This window comes from Ischnura elegans, chromosome 4, assembly GCF_921293095.1.
Source record: "Ischnura elegans chromosome 4, ioIscEleg1.1, whole genome shotgun sequence".
NCBI lineage: Eukaryota > Metazoa > Arthropoda > Insecta > Odonata > Coenagrionidae > Ischnura > Ischnura elegans.
The window spans coordinates 43,804,374-43,821,039 of NC_060249.1; the positions used below are offsets into that span (position 1 = coordinate 43,804,374).

At 42.2% G+C, this 16,666-nt stretch overlaps 1 protein-coding gene across 1 annotated transcript; it reads right to left on the reverse strand.

Moving 5' to 3' along the window:
* Positions 1-6,154: 6,154 nt before the first annotated feature.
* On the reverse strand, positions 6,155-15,990 carry LOC124157378 (glycine-rich cell wall structural protein). The gene is made up of 2 exons (XM_046532051.1): positions 15,900-15,990; positions 6,155-7,151 (listed from the first exon to the last, which is right to left on the reverse strand). Exons 1-2 carry the CDS (start codon positions 15,912-15,914, stop codon positions 6,243-6,245), a joined length of 924 nt encoding a protein of 307 aa, XP_046388007.1. The 5' UTR covers positions 15,915-15,990; the 3' UTR covers positions 6,155-6,242.
* Between the last annotated feature and the right edge of the window lie 676 nt (positions 15,991-16,666).

Genomic DNA, 16,666 nt, shown 5'->3' on the forward strand with positions numbered 1-16,666 from the left:
ATAAATTGTGTGTGAAATGAGGTTAGGAAATGTTGACGGTAGCAAACATTGCGCTTTTGGGTTCGTCTCTTTAGGAAAACTGAAGAAGGCACCTTTCGATTTTCTCCTTTTCTGTGAATAAATTATTCGGCGCAATGAATCAGCGCTACCAGTTTATCTACCTTTTTCCTGGTGTATTTTTTAAATCTCCTCTCGCTTTCAGTTTTGCCCATAGATATCCAGTTTTACTTTGATTATATCGGTTTTTGTTTGCCCTGCGCCAAGAGAGGAAGTCCAAATTTGGCTACACTTGGTGGAGAAGCGGCAGTCTCATGTTTGAAACGGTAGTCAAGGTTTCCGCTCTAGTCCAATAAAAACTTAACCTCCTCTTCTCAGCGTTTTCTAAGTGAAGACCAAGTTTATTGATCGTTTTATTCGGGGTACCTAATATCGCAGTTGGAACTGCGTTTCTTTGACAATATGGCGGGGAATAGCGCGAATATACGAATGAAATTAGAACAGGGACTTTTTGTCATCTCACATCCATGCATTCTCGCATGCATTCTAGCAATTCACCGTTTTACTCGACGCAATTTTGACTGCGCCGTCGTACACACGTCAGATTGTGCAAGTACGCACACCGTGTAAAACAGCCGTTGAGATGTGAAGCATTTTTTGCTGTAAACAGACGTCCTGCAATCGTTAACGATCTCGCGAACGGTTTGGTTTTCATTTCGGTTAAGTAAACCGGACTGAATACAACTTCCCAGAATGATGTGGAAGATATTAACCGCTTTGATCTCTGGGAATGGTTGGCATAATTTTATACTTGTCCATGCCCACACTTACCCACTGTATTAACGGCCTTCCTCGACTGCTTGATTTCGTATTCATTTGAAATCTCCGAAAAGAGAAAGTTTTTGAACTCTTTTTGAGGCTAGCTAATGACGGTAAGAAATTTTTTTATGAGTACAAGGGAGAAGATGAGACGCACAGAAGCTAATATCCTCTCAACCAATACCGTTTCGCTTTTTATTGGTGATTTAAGTTGAAACTTGATTTCACGTGGACATGAAACGGATCAGGGGCCGTATTCTGTAACTCCAAACCGATCGGTGCGGCACCGATTCGTCGGGTGCGACGTCACACCGACTCCCGGTAAGAAGTCGTGCGATTCTGTACGAACCCGGTCGGTGCGGCACCGACGAGAGGACGGGAGATCGTCGGTAGCCGTACCGACAGCAAAGAGGTGTCGGTACGGCCACCGACTAGTGGGTTTCATGAATTCCCCGGTGCGCATTGTACGTTTTATTTTATTTTTACCTCATCACCGAGTAAATAATGAGGTTTTCTCCAATGTTATCTTTTTCTGCCCCTTCGAATACGCCTCTATAATTCACTGTGTCATCATCTATATTAATTACCTTGACAGAAATATAAGATAATGGTTAATAAAAATGAGGTTTGCTAACATATAATGACTTTCTCTCATTTATGTTACCGCACTTTCACTCGCTTGTAATAGGCTTTATTTCTCTCTATCATCATTTATTTGCTCCTTTGGCATAAAAAAGATATTTTTGATTAAATATGAGTTTTGCCGCAATGTTATCACTTTATATTACTCTGAATAGGCGACTGTTATTTCACTCAATCATCAATTTGGCGTTTCTCTCGGCATAGAAATAAGATCTTTTTATTTAAGTATGAAGTTTGCCACAACGGTATCAGTTTCTTTCATTTGTAACGGGCAACTATATTTCATTTCATCGTCAGCCATTGATTCCCTTGACGATAAAAGAAGATATTTGTTAATAAGTATGAGGTTTACCGCAATATTATCATTTTCTCTCACTTGGAATGCGCAACTTATACATATGTATTCCACCCAATCACAATTTATTTACTTCCTCGTCATTACACTTCTTTTAATTGCACCCAGATCCATATTTTTATAACAATTTCCTAACTTGTTCCTCTAATATTACATTTGCATTTGAATCCTACGTTCACGTTCCATGGTATGCTATTTTCGTCTGCTACGGTGCCAATGGCATAACCTTCCGTTGATAACATTTATACGGAACTTACTTAATGACAACTATATTACCAAATCATGAATAAATAGCATTATACGGAACCAATATTTAAAAGAAACTACGATCTCAAGGATAGTTTCAATAATTCATTCCAGCAACAACAATCTCCATCACATACAAACTTTATTGTGATGTTTTAATATTGTTTCCTTCGATTCTGTAGGTACAGCATTACTACCACACATTATATAAGCATTGTTAACAACTTATCCAATATCGTTTATCTTAATCTAGCAATAAGTCGTAATTTCCGCAAATAAAAAGATTGAGAATGACGACAACAAACTGTGCCAATGAGTCTTCACTTGTTTTTACCCTTCTTTCATTGGTGGAGACACGTGAAACTTCGGATATATTCGGATTTTCCCTGTTTGGGAAGGAAGGGGAACCGTACCGACTGGTTTGAAACCGACGACCTTACAGAATCGCTGAAAGTGTCGTCGTCGGTGCGGAATCCGTTGTCGGTACGGTTTGATGTCCAGTCGGTGGGCTTGAAAGGGAAACCGACCGGTGCGGCACCGACGAAATACAGAATACGGCCCCAGAATAGGTCTTCTCCCGGCTCTTTTCTGAGAATTGGTTTTTGGGGCCAACAATACAATTGCATGAAGAATGATTTGGTGTTTTTTTTCCTCGGTGAATTGACTAGAGAAACCGATCTCGGGTTTTCAACCAGGTGATAGAGTTCATTCATTATTCCTGAAGTTTTGAGGTACGTCAAGTGACTTAACTCGAAACGCCAGGTATAATGAACTCTCCAACCCGAATGAAAACACGAGGGAACTTTATCAGCAAAATTACATTCCTATAACATGTAATATGGTGGTGTGGATCAGTTTAGATCACGAATCTTTAATTTTTTGGTAGATGTTCGTCTTTTCCCAGTGGCATTGCAATTCAGATTTAATTTTGAATTCTAATTTCAAGAAGCGTTAAATTTGTTGATTGAGGTCAGTGGATATTGATAGCATTATCACGACTTTAAAGGTAGGGAAAATTTCATCACTCTGATAAAGAGATTTTCCTTTTTTTTATCCTTTATTTATCGCAGACTATACTTTTACGTAGGTGAGAATTTTTATTGAAATTTTTAAACTGTTAATGGATGTTTAGACCCTAGAATTTTCGATGCACTTTATAGATACTGGGACGAAATTCGTAGTTATATGTATTTTTTGTTGTATGCGGAAGTAATATTTTTCAGAGACCGTCAGTCTCTCTGTCATCGGGTGTACACAGGGGCGGTCTGGGGTGATTGGGGGCCCTTGGCTGGGGCCCTCCTTCCCGGGGGAATCGGGGCTTCCCCCGGAAAATTTCAGAAAATTGCATGCCCGAAAATGGATTTTGAATCTATTCTGGATTTTAAAAATAAGACAAAAGTTAATAAAAATACCGATTCCGTCAGAAAAAATACCATGAAAAGTGAGAATTTCAACGATTGTAAAATTTTATAATGAAAATCTAAAAAAAAACTTTAAAATAAGCTTTTCGAATAACTTTCAAAAACGCATGAGGTTTATTTCCCTTTATTCTTCTGATACATTTATTCAATTCATTTTTATATTTTTTACACTGAGTATGTATTAAATAAAGAAAATTAATGAAATATTAGAATTTGAGAGTAGCATAAAAAAATTTGATCAAAGTAATCAGTCTTTTTTTATTACACCTTTCATGTATACTTCACGATAGACGCGAGTGTTGTGGGGAACCCTATGATCGGGGCCCTCGGTGATTGCCGACCAGCCGACCTGGCCAGACCGCCCCTGGATGTACAATGATAGTACTTCAGCTCACTTGTAAGAGATTGGCGGGAGTGATTTTTAGAGCATTCATTTCCAATTAGGTCTTTTTATTTGAAGTTTTCCAGTAACTCATTGTCATCACATCTTAAATCACAAGCCATGACTTTTTTCCTGTTACCGTGTACGTCTAACGTCGGCAGTTTTCAATTTCAAAGCGAATTTTGTTCTGAAGACTGATTGGCTGTCCGTGCGTAAAATCGATGGACCGTACTTAATCGGTAAACTATTTTTATTATTTTATATAAGTGCAATCACTTAAATGCACATTTTATCATTTGTGTGTGGAAATTTTAAGGATTGATACTTACGGTCAGCTACACTAATGCCTGTTAAAAAACAAAATTGTTTTAATGCTCAAATTTTAGAACTACTTCTAAAAACTTGGAATGTCAATACTTGATATATATGCATTGTAATTGTTCTTCGAGAAGGTTTATTTTTGAAAAGATTGAATTAAATGACCATATATTGAGAAAGTAATAAGTTCAGCTATTTACGGGAGGAATAAAATTCGATTCGCTTATATCGATCGATAATCAGCTTTATATGACCCTAATAATCTTTCGAAAATGTTTTCAACCTTCAATGTTAGTTATGAAGTAATTCACGCATCACGTGTAAAACTTGTAAGTTAATATTATGGTATTTGCCCAAATAACAAAACTTCTAACAGTGGTTGCGGCGACGATCAAAATTGTATCAGAGCTTTTGTAATGAAATTATATTTTTTCGTTTTTCATTTGAATAGAGACCTCGTTACAACAAATATTCGAGCACGGATTCATTTTAGTTTATCCCGCTAGGAAGAGTGAAAATAGTTCTTAGGTAGCCTCTTAGCTCGAATAATTTTCTTGAAAAATATCCATTTGTTTGCTAAAGGTAATTGAACACATAAATGGTGCAAAAAGTTTTGGTGTTTTCTAACTCACCAGATAATGGACTAAATTTGATGTGGACTGATGACAAAGGTTGCTATAGTTGTTGCTCAATCCCCTATTACTAATCACTTGTAAATAGCAGGATATCCCTTTTTCCAGTTAATTTTTCTCATACTCTTTTAGACAACATGCTAGTGACCATAATGCTAAAAGCTTAAAGCATGAGGGTTTAGAAATTGTTTGCAACGTGGAGTTTTGTGTTTAGATAATAGATCTTGTGATAAATGAAGAGCAAACTTAGTGCTCTCGCCGAACACCGTTGAATACAATAGATCTTGTGATGAATGATGCTATTATTATAATTCATTTCTCAGTTTAGTATTTTGAATGCACGTAAAGGCTCGCTACCATTTAGTTTTTAAATAATTTATGAAGCCTGCATTTTCTATTTAAATGTTGCTGTTTTCATTGAATTCGTAGAAGTATCTATAGGTACCTTGAATTTTTTTTACGCTTGATTTAGCGATATATTTCGGGGAATATGTATCAGGTATTGTAATTAAGAACACCAAATATGCAAAAATTTATATTTTAATATTACAAATATATTACAAAAACTTATGGCGAAGTACAAAAAGGGGTTGGTTTTTTGGGTGCAAAAAAGGGATAGGAAAGGAAGGGTAAGGATTTTTTGGGAATTTATTTTTCATAAAAAAATGAAGGACTGGGTGTAACGCTCTAAGCGATAGGACGTTCCTCGCTGGGCTTTTGGACGGTCGCTTCTGGCGTCTTCGAGACTTCTTCAACGCTCCACCCGAACACTCTGACCTCTTCAGTGAATCAGTTTTCCATCTTGTAATTTTTTTGAGTACCCGTAAAATAGTTGCCGTCGCCCGATGCGTCTTGGCCGCCTTGACTTGCTGAGAAGGAAGATGTCCAGTCGAAAGGCAAGCTTCCCCCATTGTTCCGCTTCGTTTGGAAGCGGCAAACCCTGCCGAGGATCAGCCGAGTCCAGAAATTTTCTCGTGGAGATAATTAAAAAATAAATTTCTTCTTCAACGGCGTCGATCCTCGGAAAATTTGTCTGCTGACACCAGCCGATGAACTGCGTCTGTGCGTCGTTAAACTTTCTTAGTTCAGTACCAATTCAACGAAACTAGACGCTGTTTCAATGGTCTGATGGAGACGTTTTCTACCACTCGAATCCGAAAAGTTCGGGTCTGGGTCTTTGTTTTCTTCGATCGGCGGCTGTTGCCGTTAAGACGCTATCCATGTCCCCGTCTTCGTTTGGCCGAAAAAAGACGAGGATGAGCAGGCAAACGGCCGAGGTGAGTCCGTGGGTCAGCGACCCAGATCCCAGGGTGCAGTCCTTGAAGCCCTGGTAGATGTTGATGTTATATGCCCGCGACGTGGTCTTCTGGCGGGCTCTTGGCTTTCGCTGGAGGGATACGAGGAGGGGATTGCTTTCGGGAAGTGGCCGCTTAGTAAGGGCCGCTGCCGCCTCCGGAGCTGGGGGTTCCGTAGGATGTGGAGACTGATCCGCCTCCGGAGATGACTCCGCCACCGTGTCCGCCTCCGTGTCCACCTCCGTGTCCGCCTCCGATGCCGCCTCCGATGCCGCCTCCGTGTCCGCCGCCTCCGATGATGCCTCCGTCACCGAGTCCGCCTCCGATGCCTCCGCCGATTCCTCCGCCGATTCCTCCTCCGATACCTCCGCCGATACCTCCACCAATGCCTCCGCCGATGGCTCCTCCTCCGATCGCGCCTCCCTTGGACTGGGTCTTGTAGCGGATGAAGTAGACCTCGGGTTTGGATGGTGCGGTGGGCACTGGAGCGGGGATGTTGATCTCTGGCGCGTCCTCGGGCTTCTTGACCAGCACGTAGATGAGGGTCTTCTGCTCGTCCTGGGCGAACTGAGGGATGATGGGTGCGGTTGGGGTGGGTGGTGCGGGGGCCTTGATGAACACGATCTTGTAGTGCTTCTGGGGAGCGCGGGCGGGGATGATGGGGCGAGCGGGTCCGACGAACTCGGGCTCAGGGGGAGGGACGTGCACGTAGATATGCTTCTGGATGATGGCCTGCTGGGTGCCGAAGCCGCCGCCGCCGCCTCCGGAGGTGAAACCGCCGCCTCCGCCGCTGGCACCGAATCCGCCGCCGAAGCTGGCACCGCCTCCAGAGCTAGTGAATCCGCCACCGCCGCCGGAGCTGAAGCCACCGCCTCCGAATCCACCTCCGTGTCCGCCGCCGAAGCCGCCCCCGTGGCCGCCGCCGTGGCCGCCTCCGTGTCCGCCGAAGGACGGGCCGAGAGGGGTGCCTCCAACGTTGGGGGCGCCGTATTGCAGGGGTGCCTCAGGGCGGGCAGAGGCTAGCGCCGCGAGGGACGCAACCAACTGCAGAGGGGAAGAAATGGAGAGGTCTTCGTGAGCATATTGAGGGTTCAAGCATGAAAACCTTTTGAGGGCAATGGGAGATATTTGAGTCTAATATAAAGTAGTAGTAAGATTAAAGTATCGTGTTCTAGAAATGAATTAGTATTGCTGTAGTGTTTAGAATGGAAGAGTCTAATTCCTCACACTCCGACTCGCCTAGGTTTGAAGTTCCTGTGCTCTTTGTCATTTCGTAACAGATTTTCGTGTGTTATTTTTTCATCACATTCGATGCATAGACTAGGCAAGGTTAATATGAGCATTATAATATTCCAGATCGTTTTCATAATAAGTTGACGTTCATTTTGCGGCACCTTGATGGAAAAAGAGTATACCAATGACCTATTAGCCACTTAATTGATTCCTCAAGTGCACTATTTTTTTAGCGGAATTCAATTAAAATTTAATTTCAGCCCAAATAATTTCATCACAACTCTCTTTGTAATGCATCAGTCATTCCCATTGTGCAAGTCATTGAAAAGCATAGTGACCTACACCAATGGCGCAATGGTAATAGGTCACGGAAGCCCATCAACGTCGTGCGTGCTTATGTTTTTCCCGTAGCCTCCGAGAACTGACGAGTGTTATTTTCTGTCAGGCGATGACTTAAGAAGAACAATGATGCTAAAATAATTGAGGGGAAAGTGAAATTTTGAATCCCAAGAAAGTTACTCTTCGGCCAATTTTCTCCTTTAAAGGTGTCAAGTGATCAATTCTCTTCGCCGTGCAGATGCTTAAGGTCCCGTGTGTGTGAAAGAGAATGGCCGTTTGCATTCAAAGGATTCCGGGTAAGATTTCAAATGGGAGAAAAGAACATCTCGAAGAAGGTGACGATTAGGAGGAGGGATCTAATTTACGAGATGACTCAGCCCAAGTCGACTGCTTTCGGTGGAAAAAAAGAAGGTTGATTATGGAGGACACGCGAGCTGCAGGGCCTCGCGAGGTCTCGTTTGAGAACGAGAAAAAAAGCAGTCAATGCACGGCATTCGAGGAGCATGGCTCATCCGGTATGCCACCATCGATTTCACTTCATCATCTTCTTTCTCAGCTACCAGGCTTTTCTCTGGCGAAAATTAGCGGCCCTGTTCTTAATTTTTTCTCCCGTTCTCTAGAAGGTAGCCAAGAATTGACGGTAGAATAAGAATGTACAGCGTTATCATAAGTGAAATATTAACTCTTTGAAAAAGAAGTCATGAGTATACCCGAATTCGAGCGTAGCCTCTAGCGATCAGTTCCATTTTCCAACCAATAACAGTAAAACCTGTCTCCATCTATAAATGAATATATTTCTTCAATAGCCTGCGAGTTTGCTCTGTGGAATTTACAGCGCTAACTATCGAGTAAAATTAAATAAACTGCAATGGATCCAAAGGTAATATTGGTAACTACAAAGACATCATTCGACAACATTATTATTTTAATAATTATCTCTATGTTTCTGTGGAGAATGTTTCCGCAATTGCAATTAGAAATAAAATCTCCCATAGAGTCTGCCAAGCGAATGCAAACCGTGCTTGGCCTTATCGTAAGTATTCGCGCTGTGTCGCTCTCTAAGTCGGTATCTTCCTATCATCACCGGAATGGTTCAGCTTTCCCCCACCCATTCGCCGAATATCTACGTTTCGCCGCCTGTTGTCCCTTCCTTCACCGAGGGGTCCTCACCTTGCCTCATCTCTGCGCCAAAGGATGCCGCTCTCTCCGATGACCACACGTTGACCGTTCCCCATCCCTCCACCTCCTCACCATCCCCTCCTCCTCTCCTTGACGACGGACCACAGAAATCCTCAAAGAATCCACGGAAGCGAACGTGGAGGCGGGCCATTCAGTCCCACTTATTTTCTCAACATCTGCCCACTCTTTATTTTCCACACAAAATTATTTTTTTACTTGAAGTGCCTCAGCTATGACCCCGATAACGAAAAGGACGTTTGGTTTTGAATGTTTTTATATTTTTTTACCATTCCTCCCGCCTCCAACTTTTATAGCTACTCGGCGACCTTAGTTTTTTTATTTTTTAAATCATTTGAAGCGTGAGGAGGACATCTCGGATGATGTAGGGTATCCGAGATGCGATGCCCTAAACAAGAACACTTTTATGTCGGTGGTTAGCGTAATCGTGGCTTTGAACCGGCTTTCACTTTTCCTTCCGATGGGCCAGAATTAAAATTCCTCGTACTACATCACGTCTTATACCGTCGTATACGTTCCATCAACGGATTTTTAGGAATAGAAAGCTTGGAATTATTATAATTTCGGTGTCAAATTTCATCCGGTGAACAACGAAATACCTACTCATTACAGGGGCGCTCGAAAGTCAGAAATCAGATTTAGCGGTAGGCGATGATTAGTCCCCTATTATTTCACAATCGAACTTTTCAATTTTTTGTGACTTTTGGAGCTGTTTAGGATACAAATTGAACCTTCTCAGCGGAAACATGGAATTTAATTCCTTTAATGTGATAATTATCCGAAGACATCGCTAGGAGCTACTTTACTTTTATAACTGCTAAAATATTACCCCCGCTTTTATTCATGAAGGAACCTGGCACAAGTTCTCAAAGTTTTCTTGCTTATCCAAACACGTATTAAGGGAGCGTTTGGCTTTATTTTCTCGTGAAATTTATGGTTTTTAAACATGATCGTGTAAAAAATTATTTACTTATCTGAAAGTTAATAAGTTTCATCCTCATCGATCTTCAGTGCTTTAAACTGCTCTGAAATAAATGGTTACGTGAGCTTCATTACGCGGGGACATCAATACAAGCTTGTTAAGTTATTGTTCATATAAAATGTTTCTTAAGTTTTCACAGTCGTCTATCGAAATTTTACATTTTGCTTTCTTATTCTCGGACGAATTTAATTTGCAAGCGCGTGGCATGCGTTACTTTGTCTGCGGAGATTCATAATTATGAAAGCATCGATCGATAAAGGGAACTGTGTACTCATTCAATGGAAATGCATCACTTTGATGAAATAAAGAAGCTAGAAGCCCAAAATACGTATTTCCCGAAGACTTTTCTCGAACTTTTCTAAATTTGCGCGTAAGCGGGTGAGATTTAAAAAAAATCAGCATCCATTCGATAAACTCTCGATGCGTTTCCCTCATTCAAACTCGTGGAGCACCACCTTCCCATTCAGCTTTGTTCCTCCAAATCCCACAAGCCTCCTCTCTCTTTGCAACCCCCCGAGCCTTTCCCTTTCCCGAGATATCACACGACTTCATCCCCCACTTCCGTCTTCCGCTCCCATGGGGACCGCCACAATTATACTCCGACCCGCGGAACCTTTTCTTAATTCGTGAGAACCTAGGAAAAGTGACAGAATGAGATTTCTTTCGCTCCTTCCCCCCCATTTTTTCCCTAATAAAGGAGGAGGAAGATGACTCCCTCCCACCCTTCCAGCAGCCAATATACTCTCTCTCCCCCTCGACAGGTCTCCACGGGTGAAAGTTTCTCGCAGCCGACCCGCGCCGAGGGTGAAAGCGGAGGCCGTTGCTTGGGTGCCCCCCGCGCTAAGAAAAACCCCATTGTTTCTTTCCCCTTCCATCCTCAGCGTATCCTGGTGATCATCATCTGCATGTATTACGTGCCCCTAGCAGCAAGTCGTGTGAACTTTTTTTCTTGCCTCTTTCCGTCATATTTTCTATTACTTTCTATCGCGTAAGTAGGAGGACGAGTGTAGATGTGTTTTTCTAGTTTGAAATAGAGGGTTTCGTCGTTTTCAATGCCCATGATGATTCTCAAGTAGTGTTGGAAGGGATTGCGTGTCCCGTGGCTCTTTGATGGACTAAGTTTGACATGTTTTGCATGATTCCCTTACAAACGAATGAAAGTACTTGGCTGTGTCTAGTTTATTTGGCTGACTTTGAGAACTTTGCACTTTTCCGTGCCCCTATTGCTTCTTAGAAAATGAAGGGTGAGATGCATGGTTATTTATACTTCGAATGCCTTTTTGAACGTATTTTCGCCTTTTGCGCCTTCAATGAAAGCACTAGCTTGGAATTAGTCATTGGTCTCATTCGAGCTAATCAGGCTTTGGCATAAATGGATATTTAGGGAATATTTGAAGGATACACGTCTTTGATAAAAAATCTTTGAGCCGAAGAATTATTTTTCTCGCCGAAGAGCCGAAAAAATAATGATATAAGTAACTTGAGCGTTAAAGTGCGATAATTTACAAACAAATTTTTTAGCTCTCCTGTAATTCCAGTTTTAAATTTCCTCCCACATTTACGGAAAATTACAAAAAAGACCCCTGCCCCGCTCCATAAAGTAAGGCAAAAGATGTATGTATATGTGGAGCGTATTTATTCCGTTTCGCTTTGAAGCAATCAGAATCTGAAACCCACACGCACTTTGTTTTTATTCCACCGTATCCAGCGTGTCTACCGATAAAAAAAACCTGTTTTTCTCGCCGCAGTTGTCTCACGCGCGGCATGTCCCACAAACGGTGTGAACTTACGCTTCCTTTCACATGCAATGCCTCTGACCAAATCGTTCGCATCTTTTTTTTTTCGCTGCACCGGTTCGGTCGCTGTGACGGGCAAGAATGGTGCATTTTTGCGTGGGCTCGTGCCGTAATTGTTGCGCAACGAGTGCTCTTGTATCGACTCATCCATTGACCCTGAGATGAAAATACCCGTTCGAAAGTCTTCGATTAAAAGAGATCGTATCTGGCTTGCTGCATTGAAGACGAAATACAGCGATAAAGTTGAGTCGGAAGACCCTCCTATCGTATGAAATGATCACGGAAATTTCTCCTAGGCTATTAGTGCTGCATTAATTGCAGCGTGTTCTTGAGAATAAAAGGTTTCCTTTCATCAATGGCTCATCCCTTGAGGCTACTTGAGCTCTCCCGAAGAACAATCGCTTAAAACTGTGTGAATAGTTGATGGTAGTTTTCTATTCGTTAATTAACTTCGAACTAGGACTTTAAGTCTTATCTTTGTTGAGGTCGATGCATGCCTGAACAAATTGCTCTGTCTCTAGTGCCTTTTCTGGTCGTAGTCTGTCTGAAATTTAGTGTAATATATTCTGAACTCCTTACTGCTGCAAAATGGATTGCATATTCCTAAGTTTTTCCTTCTACATGAGAATTGGTAAATAACTTTTACTAGCAAAGTATGCAAAACACATATCCTGGATGACATGTACGCGAAATAATGTTGCCTTAATATATGCTATCTTCGTTTTATACAGCGTGTTGTATATATATTGGGAGGATTTGCGAAAGTATTATGCCAAGAATTTGGAAGGTAGAATTCCTAGTACACGTAAGATTGGTCTCTTGTGAAAAGGAAGATCTTGGAGAAGTTTAATGCTAACATTCAGGAGGTAAATCAACTTGGAATCGCTCCGATGTAGCCTGTGAAAATCAACCCAACGTGCGGCTATTGAGTTTTTTCCCTTCCCGGAGTGATAAAATCTAAAGTCAATGCTCTTCTCTGGTTTTCTGGAGCGAATGACGTGAAGGAATACGGCGAGGCCAAGGAATAGCCAGCCGCCCGGAGTAGGGCACCTGCTATCGAATTCCGAGAATGCAACGTGACCAAGGGAAATAATAAGACTACGAAACTGAACCCAAGTGCTTTTGGCTGGTAGGTGTCTTATGTGCAATTCTTGTAAACAGTGAGAGTGGAGACGTTACTATTATGGCTGACCAATTAAATTAAGCTATAAGCATCGCGCCTGTGATGGGAGCGGAAGAATTTGTGTTTAAATATTATGGGAAATAAACGCGAATTTGCCGTAATGTACGGATCTTGGGCCTTAGCGATAACTTATAACATAGGTTAATGAAGAAGTGAGGGGCATTGTGAGAAAAATCTAATCCCTGCATTTTTGGATTTGAATTCGAGGTCGAAAAGGAACATCTTTGGGGTCTATTTATTTTTTATTGCAAAAATTATCACTACTATGATTTAAAATTTGTAAAGATTACGAGTTTGGTTTTAAAAGGGAGAAAAGAGTAACTATCCTTAAATTATCTTTGTGCTCAACGACGCAATTGATTCCGAAATATCTCGAATACACTCGCCTTTTCATTTAAGGAGGATAGTAGCTTTTGTTTGTACCTACATGAGAGTTTATGGGTGGGGGCGGATCTGTTTGGGAGTGTTGAATGGGGATAGTAGTGGAGAAGAGAGGCAAAGGGCTATAGGTCACCGGCAGACGAGTCTACGATGAAGAAGACGGCCTTGCTGGCTGTGTGGGGTGGGTCTTCAGCGGCAGGTGGTCGGGGAAAGCGAAGCCCAAAGTGGGGGCGAGGGAGGATAGGAGGTTTGTTAGAGAAAGGAAGAGGGTTAGAGGGGGGAGGTACTCAATTGGGGAGGAAAGCTAAGAGGGAGAGTTTTCAGTAAAGACGCCAGTCTTCTTAGAGAAGGGGAGGGTTTTTAGAGATATACGGAACGCACTGAGGTGGAGTGGGTTGGGTTTGGCAGGCGTGAATGGAAGCCGAGGTACACTCGGGGTCAATACTTGATAGTCGGTAGGGAGGAGGAGAAAGCTGGCAATGATGCTAGTGGGTATCTATCTTGCCTCATTTTGGTCGCTGTTTCCCGCTGCCAACCCCTCTTTTACTCGGCCGACGAGATGCTATTATCTGTTTCTCTATGATCCTAGGCGCGCACGTGGGGTGCTCCTCGCTATCGCTCCCATCTCTCTTTCTCTAGCTTCTTGTAATGAGTGATGGAAGGGTCGTGTCTCTCCTTGAAGAAAGTTTCTCTTTGTCCCGAAAGTTATAGGTAATAGAAAGCTGTTTTGAATGTGGAAGAAAAAAATATCCCTTGTCCCGCTTTAGCCCGAGATGTTGATTTTTTCCTAAACCAATTTCACTTGAATTTATAATTTTACTTTCAATTTAGGAAGCTATATTATTTTTTGATCCTTCTCGAGAAAATCGGAAAGTGAATGTGATACATACATTTGCTATTTTTCTCCAGAATTTCAACGTGAAATAATATTTTTTGACGCGAGGAATAAGGATGTGGGCTCAAAGTTGGAGTTTTATGCGCAAAGTAAGACTGAGTTATTTGTCAAACCAAGGTATTTACATATATTTAACTTTTGAGGGATATCAAGGAGGGAATATCCTAATTGTGTAAGTCGGAAATATAATAATAAGCACGATATACAAAACAATTAGAAAACATTGATAACAAAACACAAAATAAAATTTAAAACTAAGAATTAGTATACATGCAAATCTAGTGTGTTAGTGGAAGTTTGAAGGGGTATTCTCTCATCTTTTGAAGACACTACGAGGAAATTCACCTTCAGTTGTTGCGATTATAATAAATTTTTCTAAAGTCCTTTGCGGAATTCTTTGGAATCAGGCCCTGCGATAAGTATCCTAAGATTTTTTCGCGGGGAATCAGTGATGGCACGGAGACAGATTTTCTTGCGGGTGAAAATGCCATTTTTGTGAGATGAAGGTCGTCAAGAACAATGGGTTTTCGATACTTCCCCGTTATTTCCTTCTTGCCACTGCACTCACTGTGGAGAAAGCGGAGCGCGACGGAGTATGAATGCAAATTTTTGGTTTTGCGAGCCGCGTGCGAAGCGCCAGGCAAGTTCCCAAATCGAACATTTCCTTTACTTTTTCATCCCGCTTTGACACGTTCCCTTCCCCAGTGCACGAAAGAAATCCGTGGAGTATCTAGGGCAGAGGGTTACTAAGGAAAATACTTCGGGTCCCTTAACGGAGAGGAAAGGAAGGGAAAGGCTTGTAGAAATAACTTTCGCGTCACGATTCCTGTCATTGTTCGAGATCCGGAGGACCCTTTTACAAGTCCTTATATATCGTATCGGTTCCATTTCCTTTTGAATAGTTTCTAGGGAGATTAAGTCTATATTTGAACTCAAGGTACTCAGTGGTACCCGTTAAATATTATTTCAAGGACCCTGGAGCAATGAAAGGAATTGAAGCCTGGAGCAGTGGCTGTTTTTGGTATCGCTATTATTACAGGCTTATATTTGGAAAATGCTTTGAAGGTGAATTTTCTTTAGCTACGTAGGATTAAGACTCGGTTCTCCTTAGCCATAAGCTAAATATTTTTTTTTACCTTTTATAATCAAATAATTCTAATGAATTGTGGTCTCCATGACTTAAGTTGATGGTTTAGGTATTGGTACAGTACAATATGCGATTCCTTCAATTAATTTGTCAAACGAAAATTAGGATTTTAAGTATTAAATTTTTGAAAAATGTATTTTTCGAGCGAATTCGTATAAGAAAAAATTATTTTTAATACGGTATTGAATGGAGGTATTCGACTTTAAATTTTTGATTTCATATCGCAAATAGTGAGTACTGAGCGAGTTATATGTTATAAATATTTATAGAAATGATTCTATTGAGAAAATGAATTTTCTACAAGTGAAGTACAAGTTAGGTGCAGAAAAACTTCATGAAAATTTACTACAGTTTTAACTTAGCTCTGAATCATATTCAATAATATTTCAAGAAAAAGATTTATACTCTGCGCTTAAACGTCTCGATCTCTCGAGAGGAGCCTGATGATTCTGCAGCAAATTGTAAATCCTTGTGGAGGTAAAACTCCGGGTAAATCCTTAGCGTGCAAATCACTACTCGGGGTGAAAAACCTTCCGACGCGAGTGAATCCAGGCGGAGGAAACCGCAGCACTGAAGTATGGGTCTGTCGAAGGGTCCAAACAACTACAAGACGGCAAGCAACGACTACAAACAACTTACCACGAAGAACTTCATGGCTGGTTGTTTTTGGGATGTGCTGAATCCAAGAGAGAACACCGGCCTCCTTGTTGAGATTATCCAGGAGTGGAGACGAGACGAGGAGTGATGCCTCAACTGGGCAAGGACCCCAGTATATAAAGGGAAAGAGAGCGAGGGAGGGACTGGGACGTCAGAGGGGGGTGGAAGGAGGAGGCGGTAGGGAAAGGATGAGTATTTCGGTTGGTAGGGGGTGGAGGAGGTGGAGGGGATATTTTTCGAGTGAGAGAGAGACGTTCAGAAAATGGAAGATCGAGAAATGCTGGGGAAAGGAGATGATGGTACCCTCCCTCCCTTGTGGTAAGGGGGGAGAGAAAGGGTAGGGAAGACACTTGGTGGTGGGGGGTCTTGGAAACACCCCCATCTCCATCTCCCTGCACTGTGGAGGTTGCGGCGGTGAGGGTGTTGCGGAGGTGGGAGAGGGAGATTTCGTATGGTGTGGGGAGAGGAGAGACTTACAGTTTTCTAAAGAGCGCGCATGTGTTGGTGTGTTTGTGGGGTTGGGAAATGAGGATGATACGTGTTGCGTTCGGGGATGAGGGATTCCTCCCCTCCCCCCGCTGCGGAATGGGTGGGCGATGGGAAAGGAGAGTCTTTGGGTCGGTGGGAGAGCGAGGAGTGAAATGGAAAGTTCAGGAGAGTATGGAGGAGATGCCTTCAACGCTGACTCCATGACCCCTCTAGCTCCCGCCGCCTCCGAAGCGATCTTCTCTTCCCGTTCCATCGGGACG